General features: G+C 37.3%; 1 protein-coding gene across 1 annotated transcript in view; it reads left to right on the top strand.

Moving 5' to 3' along the window:
- The window catches only part of Snx3 (sorting nexin 3), a 52675-nt gene extending 32388 nt beyond the window's left edge, over positions 1–20287 (top strand). The window contains exons 2-4 of the mRNA XM_047559668.1: positions 10249–10344; positions 18010–18134; positions 19557–20287. Of these exons, the coding sequence (XP_047415624.1) occupies positions 10249–10344; positions 18010–18134; positions 19557–19662 (327 nt within the window). The 3' untranslated portion in view covers positions 19663–20287. The remainder of the gene's footprint in view (positions 1–10248; positions 10345–18009; positions 18135–19556) is intronic.
- The last annotated feature ends 1544 nt before the right edge of the window (positions 20288–21831 follow it).

A 21831-nucleotide genomic window follows, 5' to 3' on the forward strand; every position in this document is an offset into this window, starting at 1 on the left:
ACACCAAGAATGCAAATAACCCAATCAATAAATGGGCTAAGGAAATGAGCAGACACTTCACAGAAGATCTACAAGCAATCAAAAGGTATGTGAAAAAATGTTTAACATCTCTAGTAATAAAAGAAATGCAAATCAAAACTACCCTAAGATTTTACCTCACCCCAATTAGAATGTCTGTTATCAAGAATACAAGCAACAACAGATGTTGGTGAGGATATGGGGAAAAAGGTACATTCATACATTGCTGGTGGGGTGGCAAATTGGTGCAGCCACTCTCGAAAGCAGTATGGAGATTCCTTAGAAAACTTGGAATGGAACCACCATTTGACCCAGCTATCCCACTCCTTGACCTATACCCAAAAGACTTTAAAAAAAATCAGGATAGTACAGTGATGCAGCTACATCAATGTTCATAGCAGCTCAATTCACAATAGCTAGATTGTGGAACCAACCTAGATGCCCTTCAACAAATGAATGGATAAAGAAACTGTGGTACATATACACAGTGGAATATTATTCAGCCACAAAGAATAATAAAATTATGGCATTTGCAGGTAAATGGATGAAATTGGAGAATATCATGCCAAGTGAAATGAGCCAGCCCCAAAAAACCAAAGACCGAATGATTTCTCTGATAAGTGAATTATGATACATAGTAGGTGGTGGGGGAGGCAAGAATGGAGGAAGGATGGATTGTATAGAGGAAAATGGGTGGGGAGGGGGTGGGGGAAGGAAAAATAACAATGAGACGAACACCATTACCCTATGTACATGTATGATTTCGCAAATGGTGTGACTCTACTTCGTGTACAACCAGAGAAACGAAAGTTGTACCCCATTTGTGTACAGTGAATCCAGATAAAGAATTAACCTTTATATGACTACAGAGTAGTAGAAATAAAATAGGTTATTTAAATTCTAAAACACCATTATTTCAAAGTGCTTTCAGAGTAATATCTCCATTTTATAGATGAGCAAATTGAGCAACAGATTAATTTGCCCAAGTCACCTAGTTAAGTGACATTGCTGGGATTTGAACTGAGGCAGAGTCCAAGTTTTTAATCACTATACTAATGTAGAATATAGTAACTGTGTACTTTTATACTGAATGAGTCTCTGATATTTGAAGGAAAGAATTAAGAGGATTAGTAGGGTTACTGACTTTGACTTTCTTCTCTTACGTGGAAGGATAAATATGACTTCGTCACAAATTTTGTAAAACAAGTTATTAAAAATAATCTCACAGGGTCAATCTTCAGAAGTCTCTCATTTCCATAAGTGTGGAATGTTTTCATATTCTCTTTTATGTTTACTCTAATCTTTATTAGTTTTTTCCTTCTACTTGCTTTGAGTTTAATTTGCCTTTTCCTAGTTTCCTAAGGTGGAAGTATAGGTTTTTCATTTGAGATTGTTCGTCTTACCTGTCCTTACCCCCTTACCTTACATTCTTTGCTGGGGACTGAACCCAGGGCCTTGTGTGCAATAGGCAAGCACTCCACCACTGAGCTCCCCACTCCACTCCCAACTCCCCACTCCCCACCACTTTTCTCCTTTTTTTAAATATAGATATTTATAGCTGTAAATTACCTTCTAAGCACTTCTCTAGTTGCTTGTATGTTTCTTTGTATCAGACATAATCTGGTGGTAAGTTTCTAAACCTGGTGTACGTTAATCATCTGAGGAAATTTTTAAAGGGACCATTTCCTTAGAAACTCTGATTTGAGTTAGTTGATATGAGGTTTAAGCCTTGAGAATTCTTTTTTAAAACTATCCAGGTTTGCTAAAACCATGTGAGGATACATGTGGGATGTATCTGCAATGTGCTTGTGCATTTTTCTATATTTGGGTTATCCCTCTATTTAAAAACATTGTTTTACTCTATCCAGGTAATTCTGAAATATAATTGAAGATCCACTGATATCTTTGAGTTAATTGATAGGGGTAGGAAATAAAATGTCTAGTAGCTAGGAATAAAATTGTGACTTATACTTTATACTCAGCCTGGTTTTGAGCAACTTACCTTAAAATTAGGGGAAAAATATGAGTGTCAGGGTAAGCAAATACTAAATCTTGCTCTTTATGTTACAAAAGTTTCCATCATCTGAAAGTAACCATTTCAGAAAGAGAAATTAGGAAAACTACCCCATTCACAATAGCATCGAAAAAAATAAAATACTTGGGAATTAATCTCACAAAAGAGGTGAAAGACCTCTACGACGAGAACTACAGAACACTAAAGAAAGAAATTAAAGAAAACCTTAGAAGATGGAAAGATCTCCCATGTTCTTGGATAGGAAGAATTAATATTGTCAAAATGACTATACTACCAAAAGTTCTATACAGATTCAATGCAATTCCAATTAAAATTCCAATGATGTACCTTACAGAAATAGAGCAAGCAATTATGAAATTCATCTGGAAGAATAAAAAACCCAGAATAGCTAAAGCAATCCTTGGCAGAAAGAGTGAAGCAGGGGGTATCGCAATACCAGATCTTCAACTCTACTACAAAGCAATAGTAACAAAAACGGCATGGTATTGGTACCAAAATAGAAAGGTGGATCAATGGTACAGAATAGAGGACACGGACACAAACCCAAATAAATACAATTTTCTCATACTAGACAAAGGGGCCAAAAATATGCAATGGAGAAAAGATAGCCTATTCAACAAATGGTGCTGGGAGAATTGGAAATCCATATGCAACAGAATGAAACTAAACCCATATCTCTCACCATGCACGAAACTAAACTCAAATGGATTAAGGACCTTGGAATCAGACCAGAGACCTTGCATCTTATAGAAGAAAAAGTAGGTCCAGATCTTCAACATGTCAGCTTAGGACCAGACTTCCTCAACAGGACTCCCATAGCACAAGAAATAAAAGCAAGAATCAATAACTGGGATAGATTCAAACTAAAAAGCTTTCTCTCAGCAAAGGAAACTATCAGCAATGCAAAGAAAGAGCCTACAGAGTGGGAGAAAATCTTTGCCAATCATACTTCAGATAGAGCACTAATCTCCAGAATCTATAAAGAACTCAAAAAACTCTACACCAAGAATGCAAATAATCCAATCGACAAATGGGCTAAGGAAATGAACAGACACTTCACAGAAGATCTACAAGCAATCAACAAACATATGGAAAAATGTTTACCATCTCTAGTAATAAGAGAAATGCAAATCAAAACCACCCTAAGATTCCATCTCACCCCAATTAGAATAACGATTATCAAGAATACAAGCAACAACAGGTGTTGGCGAGGATGTGGGGAGAAAGGAACACTCATACATTGCTGGTGGGGCTGCAAATTAGTGCATCCACTCTGGAAAGCAGTGTGGAGACTCCTTAGAAAACTTGGAATGGAACCACCATTTGACCCAGCTATCCCACTCCTTGACCTATACCCAAAGGACTTAAAATCAGCATATTACAGAGATACTGCCACATCAATGTTCATAGCTGCTCAGTTCACAATAGCCAGATTGTGGAACCAACCTAGATGTCCTTCAATTGATGAATGGATAAAGAAACTATGGCATATATATACAATGGAATATTACTCAGCCATAAAGAATGATAAAATTATGGCATTTGCAGGCAAATGGATGAAATTGGAGAATATCATGCTAAGTGAGATAAGCCAATCTCAAAAAACCAAAGGACGAATGATATCGCTTATAAGTGGATGATGACACATAATGGGGGGTGGGAGGGGTTAGTGTTAGGGTTAGAATTAGGGTTAGGGAGGGGGGCAAGAATGGAGGAAGGAAGGACTGTATAGAGGGAAAAGAGGGGTGGGAAGGGTGGGGGGGGAATAACAGAATGAATCAAACAACATTACCCTACGTAAATTTATGATTACACAAATGGTATGCCTTTACTCCATGTACAGACAGAGAAACAACATGTATCCCATTTGTTTACAATAAAAAAAGAAAGTAACCATATTGTTTGATTTACATTTAATTTCAGAATTTACTACTTCTGTCTGAGTAAACCTAAAGCATTTTAAGTGACATCCAAAGTAAAACCTCTGTTTTAGTCAGCTTTTATGCTGCTACATCCCAAGGACCTGACAAAAACAAGTAGAGAAGGAAAACTTTATTTGAGGCTTACAGCCTCAGAAGGCTCAATCTGTAGATGACCGACTATATTCCTTGGGTCCTGAGACGAAGCAGAGATGAAGCAGAACATCACTGCAGAAGTGTGTGGCAGACGAAAGCAGCCAGGAATATGGCACCAGGAAGCAGAGAGAGCGCCAGCGCTGCTGAATGAGGACAGAATATATATCCTAGGGGCATGCCCCCAGTGACCCTCCTCCTCCAGCCACACCCTACCTGCCTACAGTTACCACCAAGTGGTCATCCCCCTATCAGGGGATTAATGCATCGCTTAGGTTAAATGTCTCGTGATCATTTTGTCAAATATGCGAGCTTTGGGGGAACATCTAATATATAAACCATAACAACCTCTAAGGAATTTTTTTCTGTAATTTACCTCAGTAGTATCTTGCCCATATAACTCAGGCAGATTAACTGTAAGAATCAACCAACCCAACTGTGGCGCTGAGGCCGTAGCTCATTAGTAGAGCACATACTACCATGTGCGCAAGATACTGGTTTCAGTCCCCAGGAAGTGGGCAGTACAAACTAGAACCAACTGTTCTTAATATTTACTCATAAACATACTTGCATACAAGCCACATTTTGTGGCTTCTACTTTGTTTTTTGTTTGTTTGTTTTTGTTTTTTGGGTGCTGGGGCACTCTACTACTGAGCTACATCACAGTCCCCCATTTTTGTTTTTATTTTTTATTTTTGAATCAGGGTCTTACTGATTGCCCAGACTGGCTTCCAATTTTCAATACTCCTTCCTTAGCCTCCCAGATTGCTGGAATTACAGGGTGGGCACACCTGGCTTATGGCTTCTATTTTAGCAACTTCTCTTTTTTTCAGTTTCAAAGATACCACTTCCTGATGTTCACAGATACATAGATGCCTTAGTCAGACATTAAGGGCTCAGTTTTAACCTTTGCAGTTTTATTTTCTATCACCTCCTATAAGAATTACTTCCTAAATAAATCCTGCACTTGTTTCTTCTCTGCATTTAGTTCACACTATTTTCACCATTCTCAACTGTCTTCCTGTTGTATGGCTAGGATGTGGGGGAAAAGGTACACACACACATTGCTGGTGGGACTGCAAATTGGTGCAACCACTATAAACAGCAATATGGAGATTTACTCAAAAAACTTAGAATGAAACCACCATTTGACCCAGTTATTCCACTCCTCCGTTTATACCCAAAGGACTTAAAATCAGCATAGTATAGCAAAGCAGCCACATCAATGTTTATAGCAGCTAAAGTCACAATAGCTAAACAGTGGAACCAACACAGGTGCCCTTTAACAGATGAATGGATAAAGAAAATGTGATATATATATATATATATATATATATATATATATATATATATATACACACACACACACACACACAATGGAATATTAGCCATAAAAAAGAATGAAATTATGGCATTTTCAGGTAAATGGATGAAGCTGGAGAATATCATGCTAAGAGAAATCGGCAATCTCAAGACACCAAGGGCCAAATGGTTCTCTGATATACCAATGCTAATTTCACAAGGGGGTTTGGTTAGGGAAGAATAGAAGTACTTTGGATTAGAAAAAGGAAAATGAAGGAAAGCAAGGGGGAATTGGAATAGGAAAGATAGTAGAATGAATCAGACATTACTGTCCTATGTGCATAAATGATTACATGACCAGTGTAATTCCACGTCATGTACACCCATAAGAATGAGAAAATATACTTCATGTATGTATAATATGTCAAAATACATTCTATCATGTATAACTAATTAGAATTTTAAAATGTGCATTTAAATGAGTGGTAAATTCACCAACATGCTCTCTTTAAAAGTTGTACCAGTTTCCACTACCATTAACAGGTTTTTGTTATTGTTCTTTTTAGATATGCATGACAGTAGAGTGTATTTTGACATATTATACAAACATGGAGTATAGCTTACTCTAATTAGGATCCCATTCTTGCAGTTGTGCCTGATGTGAAGTTTCACTGGTCACTATGTTCACGAACATAGGAAAGTTCTGATTCATTCTACTGTCTTTCCTATTCCCCTTCCTTCTCCCTTTCCTTCCTTCCCCTTTGTCTAATTCACTGCTATTCTTCCCTTCCCCACTCCTCATCCATTGTATCTTAGGATCCTCATATCAGAAAGAATATTCAGCCTTTGGTTTTTAACCTGCCCTGTCACCAGCTAGCCTTGCCTCCAAAGCCACAGCCCCAGGGTCTCCTGCCTGCCCGCAGGGGTGCATTAGCAGGTTTTCTTAATGCCTAGTTTTCTCTACCCTCACCAGCATTGAACACTACATTTTAATACCTGCCAACCTGATTAGCAAAAATGTGTTATTATTGTTTTAACTAGTACTGCTTTTTAAAAAAATAATTTTAGTTGTAGATGGACACAGTGACTTTATTTTATTTTTATGTGTTGCTGAGGATTGAACCCAGTGCCTCACACATGCTAAGCAAGTGCTCTGCCACTGAGCCACAACCTGAGCCCACTAGTACTGCTTCTGTGAGTGAAATTGAACATGATTGTCCATTGGTTTTTCTTTGTTCTCCCTGTTTTGTTAGGTTGTGTTTATCTCACTGGTTTCTATATTCTTTACATTTTAATGAATTTTTTTGGTATATGTTGCAAATATCTGTCCCTAACTTGTTCTTTGTTTTTCAGCTTTGTTTGTGGTTAACAGGTTTTTCTCGTTTTGTTTTGTTTTCACTATACTATGGGGAGCCTCATATCAGGCAAGTGTTCTACCATTGAACTATACCCTCAGCCTCTTGGTATTTTTAATCATGTAAATTCAGCTTTTTATATGCTTATCTTCTGACCTCCTTGGTAGGTTATAAACTTCATGAGGGCTAGGCCGGCTTTTTGTCATTGTAAACAGTGATTTCCCATTTTTCTGTACTATTGCCCTTTTATACTTGCTCAATAAACAATAGTTGAGTCCTCCCAAAACTTTAGGGGAAAAAAATCCTAACTTTTTGCCACTTGGACATTTTATAAGGATTAAATAAACAAGTAAGTTGAGATGACCTTGTAAGGATCAGGAAGATGTTCAGTAGGCTTAATAGGCATACTTACTACTCTAAGTATAAAGAACAAATAAATGAAGAATTTCTTTTTTTTCTTTTTTTTTTTTTTTTTTTTTTGGTAGTAATGGGGTTCAAATCCCAGTCTCATGAGCATGCTAGGCAAAGTGCTTTGCCACTGAGCTACACCTCCAGCCCAGAATTTCTTGTGGTGACTTTATCAAAACTCTAAAGCACAAAAAGAAATCATAACCAGCTGAGAAAACTAAATGAATTTTCTTTAACTGTGATCCTTTTTAAAGTATACAATCTAGCCAACTACTCGCTAATCATAGAAGGGCAGCCCCTCCCCCATTAGAGTGAATCAGATATAATCATGATTGTGTCAAAAGTTCAAAAGGGAAAATGGAAGGTAAAATGAGCTGAATTGGCACTCTTCCCTCAACATTGTACCTGTAAGCTTGATATGTTGTTTCAGAGATTAACTTTGTAGACTTCCGTACCCAGAAGTATGAAAAATTCTTAGGGAACTCTTTTCACAAGCTTGATCTTAACATACTGAATAAAGAGAGCAGTTAATCCCTTTTGTAAAGTAATTTGAGAGGAGGTAATTCAAAATGTAAAATCTCACCTGCAGAAAATACTGAGCTCTGTAAAGGCCTTTCTATCTTTAGACACTTACAAAGACTTAATATTTTAATGCGGAAGTGTGAACTTGGTTAAAAAGCCAGTGGGTGAAATTAGAGAGAAATAATCCATTGCTTTCTTTTTGGGAATTATCATTCTGCTCTCCAGGGGACCTAATTTTATTACTTCTGAGGAATGAGAATACCCCTCTGTATAGCAAGCCAACATCTCTAAATACAAGCTTGACTTTTAGTATAATGAGAGTCTTGTTAGATGCAATTTTGCTCTTAGTCATTAATACAATGAACAAATGTTGTGGTTACCTGGGAAAGAAAATTCAAGTGCTTTTAAACCTCTTGTGAGATTTGGTTTCATGCTTGAAACTTATACACCGTTGTACCCAATAGCATCTGTAGAAGATTCCAAGCTCTAAGGTATACAACACAGCGAAGTTAATACACTTTGGAAAAAATTGACACCACTACAAAATGGATTTAAGGTCCTGAGTGAAAAGGCTTTTCTTTTGCTGAATGACAACTATTTACTAGTGGCATTAAGCTTAACAAATGAGTAGATTTTTCTTAGGAGTGAATTTTACAAGATGTTGATGTCCCTCTATCCAAAGTAGGAAACCAGTATTTCCTTCATTTGGCACTGAACTTTTTTCTTTTCAGCCATAAAATGGTTTAAAGTTCTGTAAGTGCAAAGACTGAATTTAGGACAGAACATATTCTGAGAGAATATATAGTATTAAATATCATTTTTGGTAGAAAATGGCATTTATTGTGTTAAATCATTTCTGTTTTCTACAAGCCTTGTGATAAGTACATTTAAAAATCTGTTCTTGATGAGAAGTGCTGATATCATATTGCTTCTGCTAGTAGACCGTAATCATAAAACCATATTTTATTGGATTTGGTAGCATATTTTTAAAAGAAGAATATAATAAAAATAATAGAGATTTTTTCTTTTAAGTTTAGAAGTTGACAGAAGTGGCAGCAACTAAGTAACTTTGCAGTCTTATACAGAATAAAGTCTCCAAAACTTTACTTACATTTCAACTAATCTCAGATACTGTGCATTAGGTTTTCAGTTCTTAAACTTGCTCTCTATGTGGAACAACCTAGATCTATGAGACTGGTCTGCTGAGTAGTATAACTCTACTTTTAGTTTGATGCAGGTTAAACACACTGTTACTCCTGAGCTATATTCCCAGCTCCTAATTTCCTTTTCATTTTACTTTTTTTTTTTAAGTTTTTTTTTCCTCTCTCTCTCTTCCTACTAATGGTAAGATATAGACATTGCAACACTTTCCCTATTGTTTTTTGGAATTTTTAAGAAACCCATTAAGAATAATGCTTTATATTCAAACTCAGAGAAGTAGAGAATAGAATGGTGTTTACCAGAGGTTGGAGGTGTAGAGGAAGTAGACAAATAAATGGGAAAAAATAGTCATTAAGTATAAAGTTATAGTTAAAGAGAAGAACAAGTTCTGGTATTCTGTTGCACAGCAAGATGTAACTAATTAATATTAATATGTGTTCCAAAATATCTAAAATGGAGGATTTTAAGCATCATCTCACAACAACAAAAAATGATAAATATTTGAGGGAAGTAGATATCTTTATTCCTCAGATTTGATCACCCTGTAATGTATTCATGTATTAAAATGTCACTTTGTACCCCATACATGTATGTATTTGTCAATTAAAATAAAACTTGAGAATAATGCTTATTCATTTCTTTCATTATGCAGGATCTAATCTAGTCCTAAAAATAAAATACTTTGTATTTCATTTAAAAGTAGGTGAGGTGTAGTTCCTCTCTGAGGACTGTCTAATAAGATATTAGCTATTGAATTTTTTCCTTTTGCTGGTACAAGAGATTAAGCCCAGGGTCTCCAGCATTCTGCCACTGAGCTACATCCCCAGCCCAGAGCTGGCTTTTTCTCACTTGCCCCGCATTGACATTTTTACCAAAATGATAGAAGAAAATGTCTTCTATTTATTTATGTAAATAACCCTCAGGCAGAATGATATCCAAGAACATACATGCCAAGATGCATTTTGAAAGTTATATCTCACATAAATTATATACTTTTTAAATAATTAGCAAAGTTTTATTGTAGTTAAAATTTTTTTTGGTACCAGAGATGAACCCAAGGGTGCTTAACCTTTGAGCCACATCCCCGGCCTTGTTATTTTTTGAGACAAGTTCTCACAAAGTTGCTTAGGGCCTCACAAAATAACTGAGGCCAACCTCAAACTTGGAATCCTCCTGCCTCATCCTCCTGAACTATTGGGATAACAGTCATGCACCACCACCCCTGGCTGCAGTTAAAATGTTTTAATAACTCATTTTCTTATTTTAGAGTAACAACCGTGCTTGTCATATTATCAGTCGACTAACATTCCCCCTCACTAGCTTTGAGGTCTCCTTAATGTGCTTCAACTTACTAGTGATTTTTTTTTGGTTTCAGACAAATCTTCCTATTTTCAAGCTGAAGGAATCTACCGTTAGAAGAAGATACAGTGACTTTGAATGGCTACGAAGTGAATTAGAAAGAGAGAGCAAGGTAAGAATTATTTGTAATGAACCTTTGCAAAACATTCCAAGTATTAATGTTCTTCTCAGGAAAATTATCTTAAATAAAGTGGGCAAAAGCAAACATGACTTTTTGCTTTCAGATGTTTCAACCTCATGCTATTTCATGGGAGGTAATTTTTGTAATTTTTTCTTAGAACTCTTTCCTTATCTACTTCAATGACCCAGTTGAGGACTTTGCTGACTCACACTTAAATAACACTTTTTAGAACCTTCTTGCTATTACTTTCTTCCTTTTCTCATCCTGTTCCATCTTCCCCACTCCACACATTTTACTTCCTCATTGCATCTCATGTCAGTGTATTTCCAGCTTTATGCTACTCAATAAGAATAATACTGTCCCCCCCATACCCCGCCCCCACCCTCAGTTATTCTTGAACCCAGAGCCTTGAACGAGCTAGGTAAGCACTCTGCCAGTGAATGACCCCCAATCCCCTTGTCCCCACCCATTCTTAATTTTGAAACAGTCTTCCTAAGTCCCAGACTGGCCTTGAATGTACAATCCTTGTGCCTTAGCCTCCTGAGTAGCTGGGATTACAGGTGTGTACCTGTGCACCTGGTGTGTTAGTAAGCTTTGTATGGCTCTGACCAAAACACCTGACAAGAACAACTTAGAGGAGGGAAAATTTATTTTGGTTTATGATTTCAGAAGTTTAGCCCATGGTGGGTCAACCGTTGCTTTGGGATCAAGGTAAGGTAGCACATCATGGCAGAAGGACATGGCAGAGGAAACTGCTTAGGTCAGAACCACAGGGAAGCAGAGAGGGAAAGGGCCACAGGGAGAATGCCCCCTTTAATAGCATGCCTTTAATTACCCACATCCTCTAGCCACATCCCACCTGCCTGTAGTTCCCCCCACCCAATTAGTCCATTCAAACTAGGGATGGACTGATTAGATAGCAGCTCTCATAATCTAATCATTTTACTTCTGAATATTGCTGGATTAGCACAGGAGTTTTGGGGGCCTGGCTACATTTTTTTCATCACACATATATACACATGTGGCAGAAGTCTCATAAAACAGTAATCTTTGTGTTATACATGATATTCTTCAGGTTGGCTTTTTTAAAATTTTCCTTTTTAAAAAATTTGTTCTTTTTTAGCTACACATGACAGTAGAGTGTATTTTGACATATTATACACACATGGAGTATAACTTATTATAATTAGGATCCTATTCTTGTGGTTGTACATGATGTGGAGTTTCACTGCTGGTGTATTCATATAGGAACATAGGAAGATTCTGATTCATTTTACTCTTTTTCCTATACCCCTCACTTCCCTTCCTTCCCCTTTGTCTAATTCACTGAACTTCTATCCTTCTCTCTCCCCCTTACTATTATGAGGTTGGCTTTTTAAATGGTCATGATCCACTGATGGGCTGCTACCAGCAGTTGAGAAACACTGTTACATACCTTTAGAATTGTCTGCTTAAAAGAAAATTTAGTGATTTGGGCTGCAAAATGGATTAGAGGGAACAAAACCCACTCTGATGTCATTCATTTCAACCTTACTTCAGAATGACGTTAGAGGCATGGAGTCATGGAAGGTCATGGTATGCTTAAAATGCTGAAAGAGTTAATTTTGTGATTAGAATGTAATAAAGTGAGTATGTTAGGAGTGCTGGGGTAGATTAAGTCTAGGTTACTCTGTTTTTCTAAAACTTAATGAACTAGAAAAGCAAAGAAAAAACCCTTAGCCAGATAAATATGACTGGATACAGGAGCATTATGCACAAATCATAATATATTGGTGAAGGAAAGGCAGAAGAAAATAGTAAGGTAAATAGTATATCAGATGATATAGTAAGCTGTAAAAAACAAGGTTAAACTAAGAAATAGGAAGCTTGAGGGGAGTTATTCTCACCTAGGATCAAGGAAAAGCTTCACTTACAGGTAACATTTTAGTACAGACCTGAAGATAGTAAGGTCATATCTCCTAACATACATGTGTGTGTGTGTGTGTGTGTGTGTGTGTGTGTGTGTATTTATTCATAAAATCCAAATAGAATGATCAGTGGTGTCCTTATAAACTTGCAGGTTTGTATATATGAACTTCAGGATCAGAAAGCTCAAGATTAGTCAGTTTTACTTTATCTGTTGAGCAAGTGTTCTACCAGGCACAAGAGTATATATATATATATATTTTTTTTTTAATATATATTTTTTAGTTGTAGATGGACACAATACCTTTATTATTTGGTTATTGTTTCTTTCATTTCAAGGATTTCTGTTTGGTTTTTTTTGAGAATCTCTATCTCTTTGTTGAAATGATCTTTTGCTTCCTGCAGGTGCTCTTTCAGCTTATTGGTATTATTATTCATTGCCTGCATTTGCTCTCTTATCTCATCCTTTGCTTCGCGAATCATCAACCATGTATAATCTGAAGTCCTTTTCTGACATTTCTTCTAACATACTGTCATTGGATTCTATTACTGTAGAATCTAGATTTGTTTGGATCATTTTCTTCCCTTGCTTTTTCATGTTGTTCATGTATCTTCCCCTCTAGCAGTGCAGATCTGGGGTATTGCAGATTTCCCCTATAGGCTTATAGTGGCCCTATAGGTTTCCAAAACCCTTTCTTTAAGGGGAGATCAATGTTAGCAGTGCCCAATTCAGACACTATGCAATCCTAGACCAAATAGCCCCTATGAGGACAATAACAAAATTGTCATAATAAACAGAATGAGTTCAAATATTATCTTCAGTAGAACAAACATTTGCAATAAGGTCTGCAGTTTCTAATGGAGGACAAAGAGGATGCAGAGGGATGTAGAATGTGGCTGTTAATGGGATAAGAAAAGATTATACAGAAGTTCTAGAAAATAGAAAGGGTGAGAGTGTAATCAAAAGAAATTGGATGTTAGCATGCAAAAAAGGGAGAGACTCTGAGGGAACAGGTAAACAAAAGGAAGAAAGCAAGAAAAGTAAAGAAATAAAAACTTAAATTTTTTTATAAGGAGAAAAAAGAAAATCTACAGTATACCAGTCATATAGTAATGAAACCTCCCAGTGTTCAGTAGCCTGATGCATGAGAGGTACCTGACCATTAGCTTCAAGCCTCGAGCAGGCTTCACAGGATGGGATTTGCCCCACCTAAAGATCGGAGCTATGGCTTCCAGGATTATCCAAGATGGCCACTCTGGCTTCGAAATGTGTTGGCAAATGGGGAGCTGCAGCTCAAGGTGTGGATGTGGTCAGCTGGAGGTCCTGGAGGCGGGATGTGGTTGGTCAGGCCAGGGTCCTGGAGGTCGGGTGTGTTCGGTGTGGTTGTGGGATCCTGGAGGCTGGTGCAATCAGTCGGTCTGGGGATCCTGGTGGCAGTCAAGTCTATGTGAGGGCCCCAGAGGCAGGGAGTGATTGGTTGGCTGAGGGATCCTGGGGACGGGGCTCAGTCAGTCCGACAAGGGTCCTACGGGGCCTGGCTGTTGTCTCAAAATGGCAGCAGCCACGTGTAATCAAACCTGCAGGTACTGTAACAGTGAACTTCCAGGCAACAGCAGGCAGCTCGTGTTCCACTGGCAGTCGGCGATCAGTTTGCTGACTGTTGTTGGACGATCGGGAGGTGAACCTTATGTGTTGGGTGATGGATAGGTGTAAGGCAGGCGATGGACCTGCCAGAGGCAGGCAAATGGCGGATAATAGGCGCCTGACAGTGAGCAATCTGCACTCAAAAAAGGCGTCGATATGCTGGCAGACTTCAGGTCATCACAGCAGACAAATGGGGTAAACACCGGGGAATCAATAAGCAGCAAAAACTGCCTCATCAAGAAACAGATATCCTCTGCTTGAAACCGGAGTGACAAGGAATGCAGCCTCCCTCTAGTCCGCCATCTTGGATCCCCCAATACCTTTATTTATTTATTTTTATGTGGTGCTAAATCTAACATAGTGCTTCACACATGCTAGGCAAGTGCTCTACCATGGAACCACAACCCCAGCCCAGAATGTATCTTAAGGATAGAATAATTAAGGGATTGGGGCTTTTAACTCAGTGGTAGAACACTTGCCTAGCATGTGTGAGGCCCTAGGTTCAGTTCAATACCTAGTACCCCCCCCCCACACCCACACACAAAGGTACTTAAAACTTGAGAGGCTGGGAAATATGTCAGTGGTAGAGCACTTGTTTACTATCATGAGACTCTGAGTTGGATCCCCAGGCCACACACACAAAAAAAAACCTTTCAGTGGATATTATTGCTTTAGGATTGGGCATACAGATTAGCAGGCTGTAGTGGGGTTTAAAAGCTGACTTTTTTTTTTTTTTTTGGGTACTGGGGATTGACCTTAGGGACACCTGACCACTTAGCCACATTCCCCAGCCCTATTGTATTTTATTCAGAGACAGGGTCTCACTGAGTTGCTTAGTGCCTTGCCATTGCTGAGACTAGCTTTGAACTCCCGATCCTCCTTTCTCAGCCTTCTAAACCACTGGGATTACAGGCATGCACCCCTGTGCCTGGCTGATATATGTTTTAATAGAGTATTTTAGTTCATAACAAAATTAACATTGGGGACTGGGACTATAGCTCAGTGGTAGAACATGTGTTTAGTATGTACTGTAGAACATGTGTTTAGTATGTACTAGATCCTAGGTTCAATCCCCAGTACCAAAAAACAAAAACAAAAACAAAACATTATCACCATTTGGGAAAGGAATTCAGTAAATGGAGTTGAAACATCTGGCTCTCTGAGAATAAAATGTACAACTCAACTATATACAAATTACAGATGGTTAAAAGATCTAAATGTATAAAACAAGTTGGGACAATTTTGAGTAATGAAGAAATTTTTAATGACCGTGGGGAAGTAGTTTGTGATACGCTTTGGGCTTTGCTTAACATAGCACGTGGCACTCTGAGATATTTAAACATGTGCTGAATGTATGCTTCACTTTTTTTTCTTTAGCAACAGCTTTATTGAAATAAAATTTACATACCATACAATTCACTTTTTTTTTTTTTTTTTTTTTTTGGTACCAAGGATTGAACCCAGGGACAGTTAACCACTGATCCACATCCCCAACCCTTTAAAAAATTTTTTTTTAGAGACAGGGTCTTGCTGAGTTGGCAAGGGCCTCTTGAAGTTGCTGAGGCTGGCTTTGAACTCTCAGTCCTCCTGTCTCAGCCTCCCAAGTTGTTGGGTTTATAGGCATGCATCATACCTGGCTCAATTTACCAATGTAAAGTATACAAGTCTGTGGTTTTCAATATATTCACAGAGTTGTGCAACTGTAACCAGTCCATTTTAGAACATTTTTTATCATCTTATAAAAGAAATCCTGGGGCTAGGGGTTGTAACTCAATGGTAGATGGCTTGCCTAGCATGTTTGAGGTACTGGGTTCGACTCTCTGCATGTAAATAAGGTCCATTGACAACTAAAAAAAAATAAAAATAAAAAAAGAATTCTTGTATCCATTTCTACCAATTTTTTCCCAAGCCCTCCTCACCCAGCCTTAAGCAGCCACCAATTACTTTCTCTAACCTATTCCAAACATGTCATATAAGTGGCAGCATAATGTATGTCATCCTTTGTGTCTGGCTTCTTTCACTTTGCATGTTTTCAAGATTTATCCTGTTGTAGTGTATCAGTACTTCATTTCTTTGTATTGCTAAATAATATCCTATCATACAGATATACTTCATTTTATCCATTCATTGTGTAGTAGGCCCTCAAATTTGAACCTAGGGTTTTATGCTTATTAGACAAGCACTCTTCCACTGAAAACCAATTCCAGTCTTGTTTGTAACAACCTTAGGATATTAAGAAAAATTTGTGCATGGGTTGGGGATGTAGCTCAGTGATAGAGTGCTTGCCTAGCACACGTGAGACCCTGGGTTTGATCCCTAGCCCCACAAAGAAAGAAAGAAAGAAAGAAAGAAAGAGAGAGAGAGAAAGAGAGGGAGGGAGGAAGGGAGGGAGGGAGGGAGGAAGGGGAGAGGAGAGAAAATTTTGTACACAGTTTTTGTTTGTGAACATGTTTCATTTCTTTTGGGTATATACCTGAGATTGTGTTACTGGGTCAGATAACTTTTTAAAATTCTGAGGAACTGTTTTCAGAAATAGTTGCACTAGTGTTTTTTGGTTTTGAGATGGTCTCACACTGCTCAGTCTGGCCTCCAACTCCTGGGCTCAAATGATTCTCCTTCCTGGGCCTCCCAAGTAGCTGGAACTGTTGGACCCAGTACAGTTGCACTGCTTCACATTACCAGTAGCAGTATTTGAGAGTACTACTCCTCTCCACACCCTCATTTATTATTTATTTTTGTTATTATTGTGTATGAAGTGGTCTCTCACTGTGGTTTTGATTTTCATTTCTCTTAGGGATCATCTGTTCATGTACTTATTGGCCATTTATTTCTTCTTTGTATGTGGGCAGAGAGTGCTGGGGATCAGACCCAGGGCTTTGTACATACTATGCAAGTGCACTACCACTGAGTTACATACCTGGCCCTTTTTATTTTTGAGACAGGGTCTTGCTAAATTACCTAGGCTGGCCTTGAATTTGTGATCTTCTGCCTCAGCCTCTCTAATCTCTGGGATTACAGGCAACCACCACCACACCAGGCCCACTTTTTCTTAAAATAACCACAAGTTACCTAAGACAGGGTCTCTGATTTGAAAACATTAATAGGAGAGATTGGTGGTTCTCAACCATGAATCATTTTGTTCCATAGGAGATATTTGACAATTGAGACATTTTTAATTTTATCTGGGGGGTGCTACTGGCATCTAGTGGGTAGAGGCAAGGATACAACTAAAAATTGTACAATACATGAGACAGTCCCCCCAATACAAAGAATTACTGACTCAAGATGTCAGCAGTGGGGCTTATGGTAGAGCACTTGCCTAGCATGCATGAGACCCTGGGTTAGGAGAGAGAAACCAAACTAACCTGTGAAAAAACTAGATGGTATCTAATTGAAACAAATATTTGAGCTTCAGATAATTCCCAGAAGGGAGAAATCAGCATGGAGTTAACCTAGGTTAGACTCCGAAGGGGAAAATTAGGGATTATTTCAGTAGCGTGGGAAGGATAAAAATGACATGTCCTTTGGTAGCAGAATAGGGATTTTGGGAGAAGGTTGACATGTTTCTTAGCTTTAGGACATGAAGAAAAATGGCAACAAATACTAGTTAATTATAAAATATTGAAGAAACCATAGAGTTCTTATCTACCATATTGCAGGGAGAACATATAGATAACATTTTATCTCATTTGAGACAATTTTGAATTCTGCAATTTTCATTGCATTAAGACATTTTCTTCTCCAAGTCACATCAGAAGTGTCTGGGAGGCATAGTAACCTTTTATTTCAGAATCAAATAATTGAAGATTATTGCCTTTGTACATGCATGCTTTGATAAATCCAAGAAAAATGTTATATCCAAATAGAGCTATGGGCCCTGTTTTTATGGAACTGGGGTTTGATGAGCTTTTTCTGCATTTGTCTTGTTTCCAAAACATTGTTTTTTCAGATATATATATATATATTTACTAATTCTCTTTTATATTTAAATTAGTTTGAGAATGAGATGACTCTCATAATAAGGCTCTACTGTTTGACATGTTGTGCTGTAAAATTTCACAACCAGTCAGCATGATCAAGAACTTACTTTCTTCATGTTGTTTTAGGTTGTAGTTCCCCCACTCCCTGGGAAAGCATTTTTGCGTCAACTACCTTTTAGAGGAGATGATGGAATATTTGATGACAATTTTATAGAGGAAAGGAAGCAAGGGCTGGAGCAATTTATAAACAAGTAAGTGCTTTCTGTTCCTCAGGGGGTGAGAGTGAGCTGTTTTGAAACTACTTGAGGTGACCACTAGTAATTTTAAATGTTAAGTTGTGATACTACCTTTCCTTTTGTCCATTTTCTAAATTTTTGTTTCATTTAAACAAAGTAAAAATATCTATCGTGATAAATACTAACACACTTGCGTGATTGAAATAAGTAGCTTTGTGTTGACCCAAGTTTTATATTTTCTTGGTTAATTTATGCAAATTACATTTAAAATTACAGCACTTAAAAAATAGTTTTACTTATGATTCTTTCTGATTTAAGGTATGTTCTAGAATGAACAATAAAACATACAATACATTTACAATCATTTTGTTTGATTGCAGATGGAAGTGTTATCAACATGTCTTGTGTAAAGGTGTACATTTTTATTTCCCTTGCAAAATGTTTTCTTTCGAAAATATAAAAAGACTTAGGATAGTCTTTTAGAAAATCTTGATAAGCTCAAATTAGTATTTCTAGCATTTAATATAGATTACATTTGAAACAATAATTTTTTATTTTGTTTTTTAAGAGATGGGGTTTCACTGTGTTCCCAGGCTGGCCCCAAACTGGTCGCAAGTGATCTTTCTGCCTTAGCCTTCTGAGTACCTGGGATTATAGGCATATGCTACCACACCCAGCTGAAATATCATTATTTTTAAGAAGTCAAAGGAATAGAAAGTTTATGCTAAGAAAGGGCTCACTTTAATTATGAGAATATGGTTGTGTGAGCTTAAATATTAATTTTTATCTTGTAATTTGCAGATCCATGAGTAGTAAACAAAAGAGAAAGGGTTACCCAAAGCCTTTAACTTGGTTATCTATCATAGCACACAACCTTTACTTGTCTTGTTATGAATGTACTTTGTTTTGGGGAAGGCAGTGCTATATTAGATGTTTTTAAATTCTGAGATAGAATTCTAGTTGCCCAGTCTGGTTTTGTGTTTAACCTGTGATAGAAGACTTTAAAAGCAGCAAAAAAAGAAAAGTAAAAAGAAACAAAACACCTGGACATTTGGTCCCCTTCTTAGTAGCGGGGCTTTTATTGAAATTCTCTGTATTTCTAACTCTAATCCTGTATCTCTCTTTAAAATAGATTCTTAGAATCCAGTGATACATTTCACTTTTAACATTAAAATTCATTTGTTTCTTATGAATACACCAACTAGTACTTAAGCTAATTGGATAAATGTGAGAAGCAGTACAGAGTGAATCCAGTAAGAACTGTTTTCTAGATTGCTACTGTGAACCCAAGGAAAGAAAATATACTATTAGTTGACAGAGCACAGCTTTATGGATAGTCCAAAATAATACTTACTTTTAGTAAATTGTACATACATCCTAACTTAAAGCTCCAGTTTTTGTGAAATATTGGACTAAATTTGTATTTTCTATTCTCAGGGTCGCTGGTCATCCTCTGGCACAGAATGAACGTTGTCTTCACATGTTTTTACAGGATGAAATCATAGATAAAAGCTATACTCCATCTAAAATAAGACATGCCTGAAATTTGCTGAGAAGAGGCAAAAACGTGACCATTAATGATTCGTATGCACCAGTGAAGAAGTTCTAAATAACTTTTAGCATGCTGCACAGAAACTGGTATAACATGCCTTCAGTATACTAACACTCATATGCTCTGTTTTGTTTTGGCAGTTGACAAGAAGTTAATTTGCTTTAGTGAAAATCCCTCATTCCAGCTTTTCTATATAAATAGCTTTTCTTGCTGTTTGAATGTGGTGCACACTATAGCCTCACAAACCTTCCCTTATAATCTGCAGTGTCCTAACTAAAGTTACTGACTTGGTCTTATTTGCACAGTTTTTGTGTCATGTTTGCTTCTTGAATTTGATTAACTAGAATATTTCTCTTCTCCCCCTTTAAAGTATAATGTCACTTGATCTAATTTATGTGTAGGAGCACTACACCATTTGTTTCCAGTGCCGCACACATAAGATACACACTTGTGTGCAGAACGTATCTTTCTTCCAGCCCGTAATACCCTTCACAGGGAAGATTAATGAGGGAAATCTTTATATTCTGTATAAAAACAAAATCAAATTTATATACTAAAATCATTTGTCTAAAAATTTAAGTTGTTTTCAAATAAAAATTAAAATGCATTTCTGATATGCACTGACTGTCTCTAGCTTTTTTTCCCCTTCCCTATAGCTTTACTACTTAATTCACTTGTTAAGAGGGATTATTTACTAATTATATACTTCTCATTCCTGTAACTCCATTCCTCTTTAAACAGTGGTGATATCAAATATGCTACCACCTTTTGAACAGGGTATTTTCTTTTAAACAACAAAAAAAAGTAATGCACTAAAAAAGCATTCCTTGAAGCTTACTGAATCAGTATGAAGCACTTTGTGTGTTTGAGAAATGCTTTATAATCTCAAGTCATTATTTAAAAGACCTTTTAACATAAGTCAATACCATGCCTCCTGTTTCTTAGAATTTTTTCCCTAGTTCATCTGAGTGATTTGTTTAAACTTAGCAAGGGTGTAGTAAGTCACCAGATGGATGCTTTCTCTTTTATTAGGTTTGGGCTGTGGCACACTCTGTCCCCTTTAAGGGAAAAGGGCCAGTGTCGTAGCCTGACTTGTATTAATGATAAGAAACTAGAAAATACACAACTCCTTGCTGGTTTTGGCCAGACCTTTGCAGCCAGAATATTGTTTCTAGTTTGAATCTGCACAATCTCTTAGTAGTTTGGGGACCTGTTGTGATCTAAGGTTAAATTCACAAGATAATGACAGGTTATCCTCCCACCCTAGATCCATCTCCTCTGAAGACAAGTTGGTGCATTTAAGAGGAAATAAGTCTAGGTCTTGTCCAAACTGGGATATATATCAAGCAGTCTAAAAATCAGGGGAAGAAGTCAAGCTGTGTTATAAGGCCTTTTGTTGCTCAACAGTATTTCACAATTCCATAAAACCAGTTATTTCAGTTACTCTAAGAAGGTATATAACTAAACATGCAAATTTTATTTCAGTGAGTTGGAGAATTAAAATCAAGTGCTGTCAGTTTGGGGTGTACAGAAGAGAGTAATGGTATCTTTTCTAAACTGAGTAATTCCTCTGAAGCAATGGTTTTCAACCAGGATAATTTTATGACAATGTCTAGAGATACTTTGGGTTGTCACAACCAGGAAATGCTACTGGAATCTTAACAGGTGTAAGTGAGAGATGCTGCTAAACTAACTGCAGTGTACAGCAGAAAAATATCAGTGGTACCGAGGTTTCCACTTACCATGGAATTCTTTTGATTTTGTTCTTTAAAGATAAGGGAATAATGTCTAGGATGTTGTTAATGCCTTGCTTGCTTTTAATCTCTACTACAGTTTCTTCTAAAGGCAGGCATGCTCTTTACAAGTCACAGGTTTTAAACTGGGGGGAAAGTTGTTTATTCCAGGTAACATGTTTTCGCCTAATGCAGGAAGGTACTTTCCAGTGTTTTCTCTTAGGGAACTGAGACCATGGTGAGTAGTAAAACTATACCTTAACCAATTCAAGTAAAAATGCCTGTACTGTTAATTCTAGCCATTAAGGAAAGGGTTCTAGAAACCCTTAAGAGTCTTCTAAGAGGACAGCACTTAAGTTGGCAGTGAGTTATATGTGAAGCATTGGGCAGGAAATATACAGAATTTTCAGGCTCTGTGTCTATTTAG

This window comes from Sciurus carolinensis, chromosome 7, assembly GCF_902686445.1.
Source record: "Sciurus carolinensis chromosome 7, mSciCar1.2, whole genome shotgun sequence".
NCBI classification, from domain to species: Eukaryota; Metazoa; Chordata; class Mammalia; order Rodentia; family Sciuridae; genus Sciurus; species Sciurus carolinensis.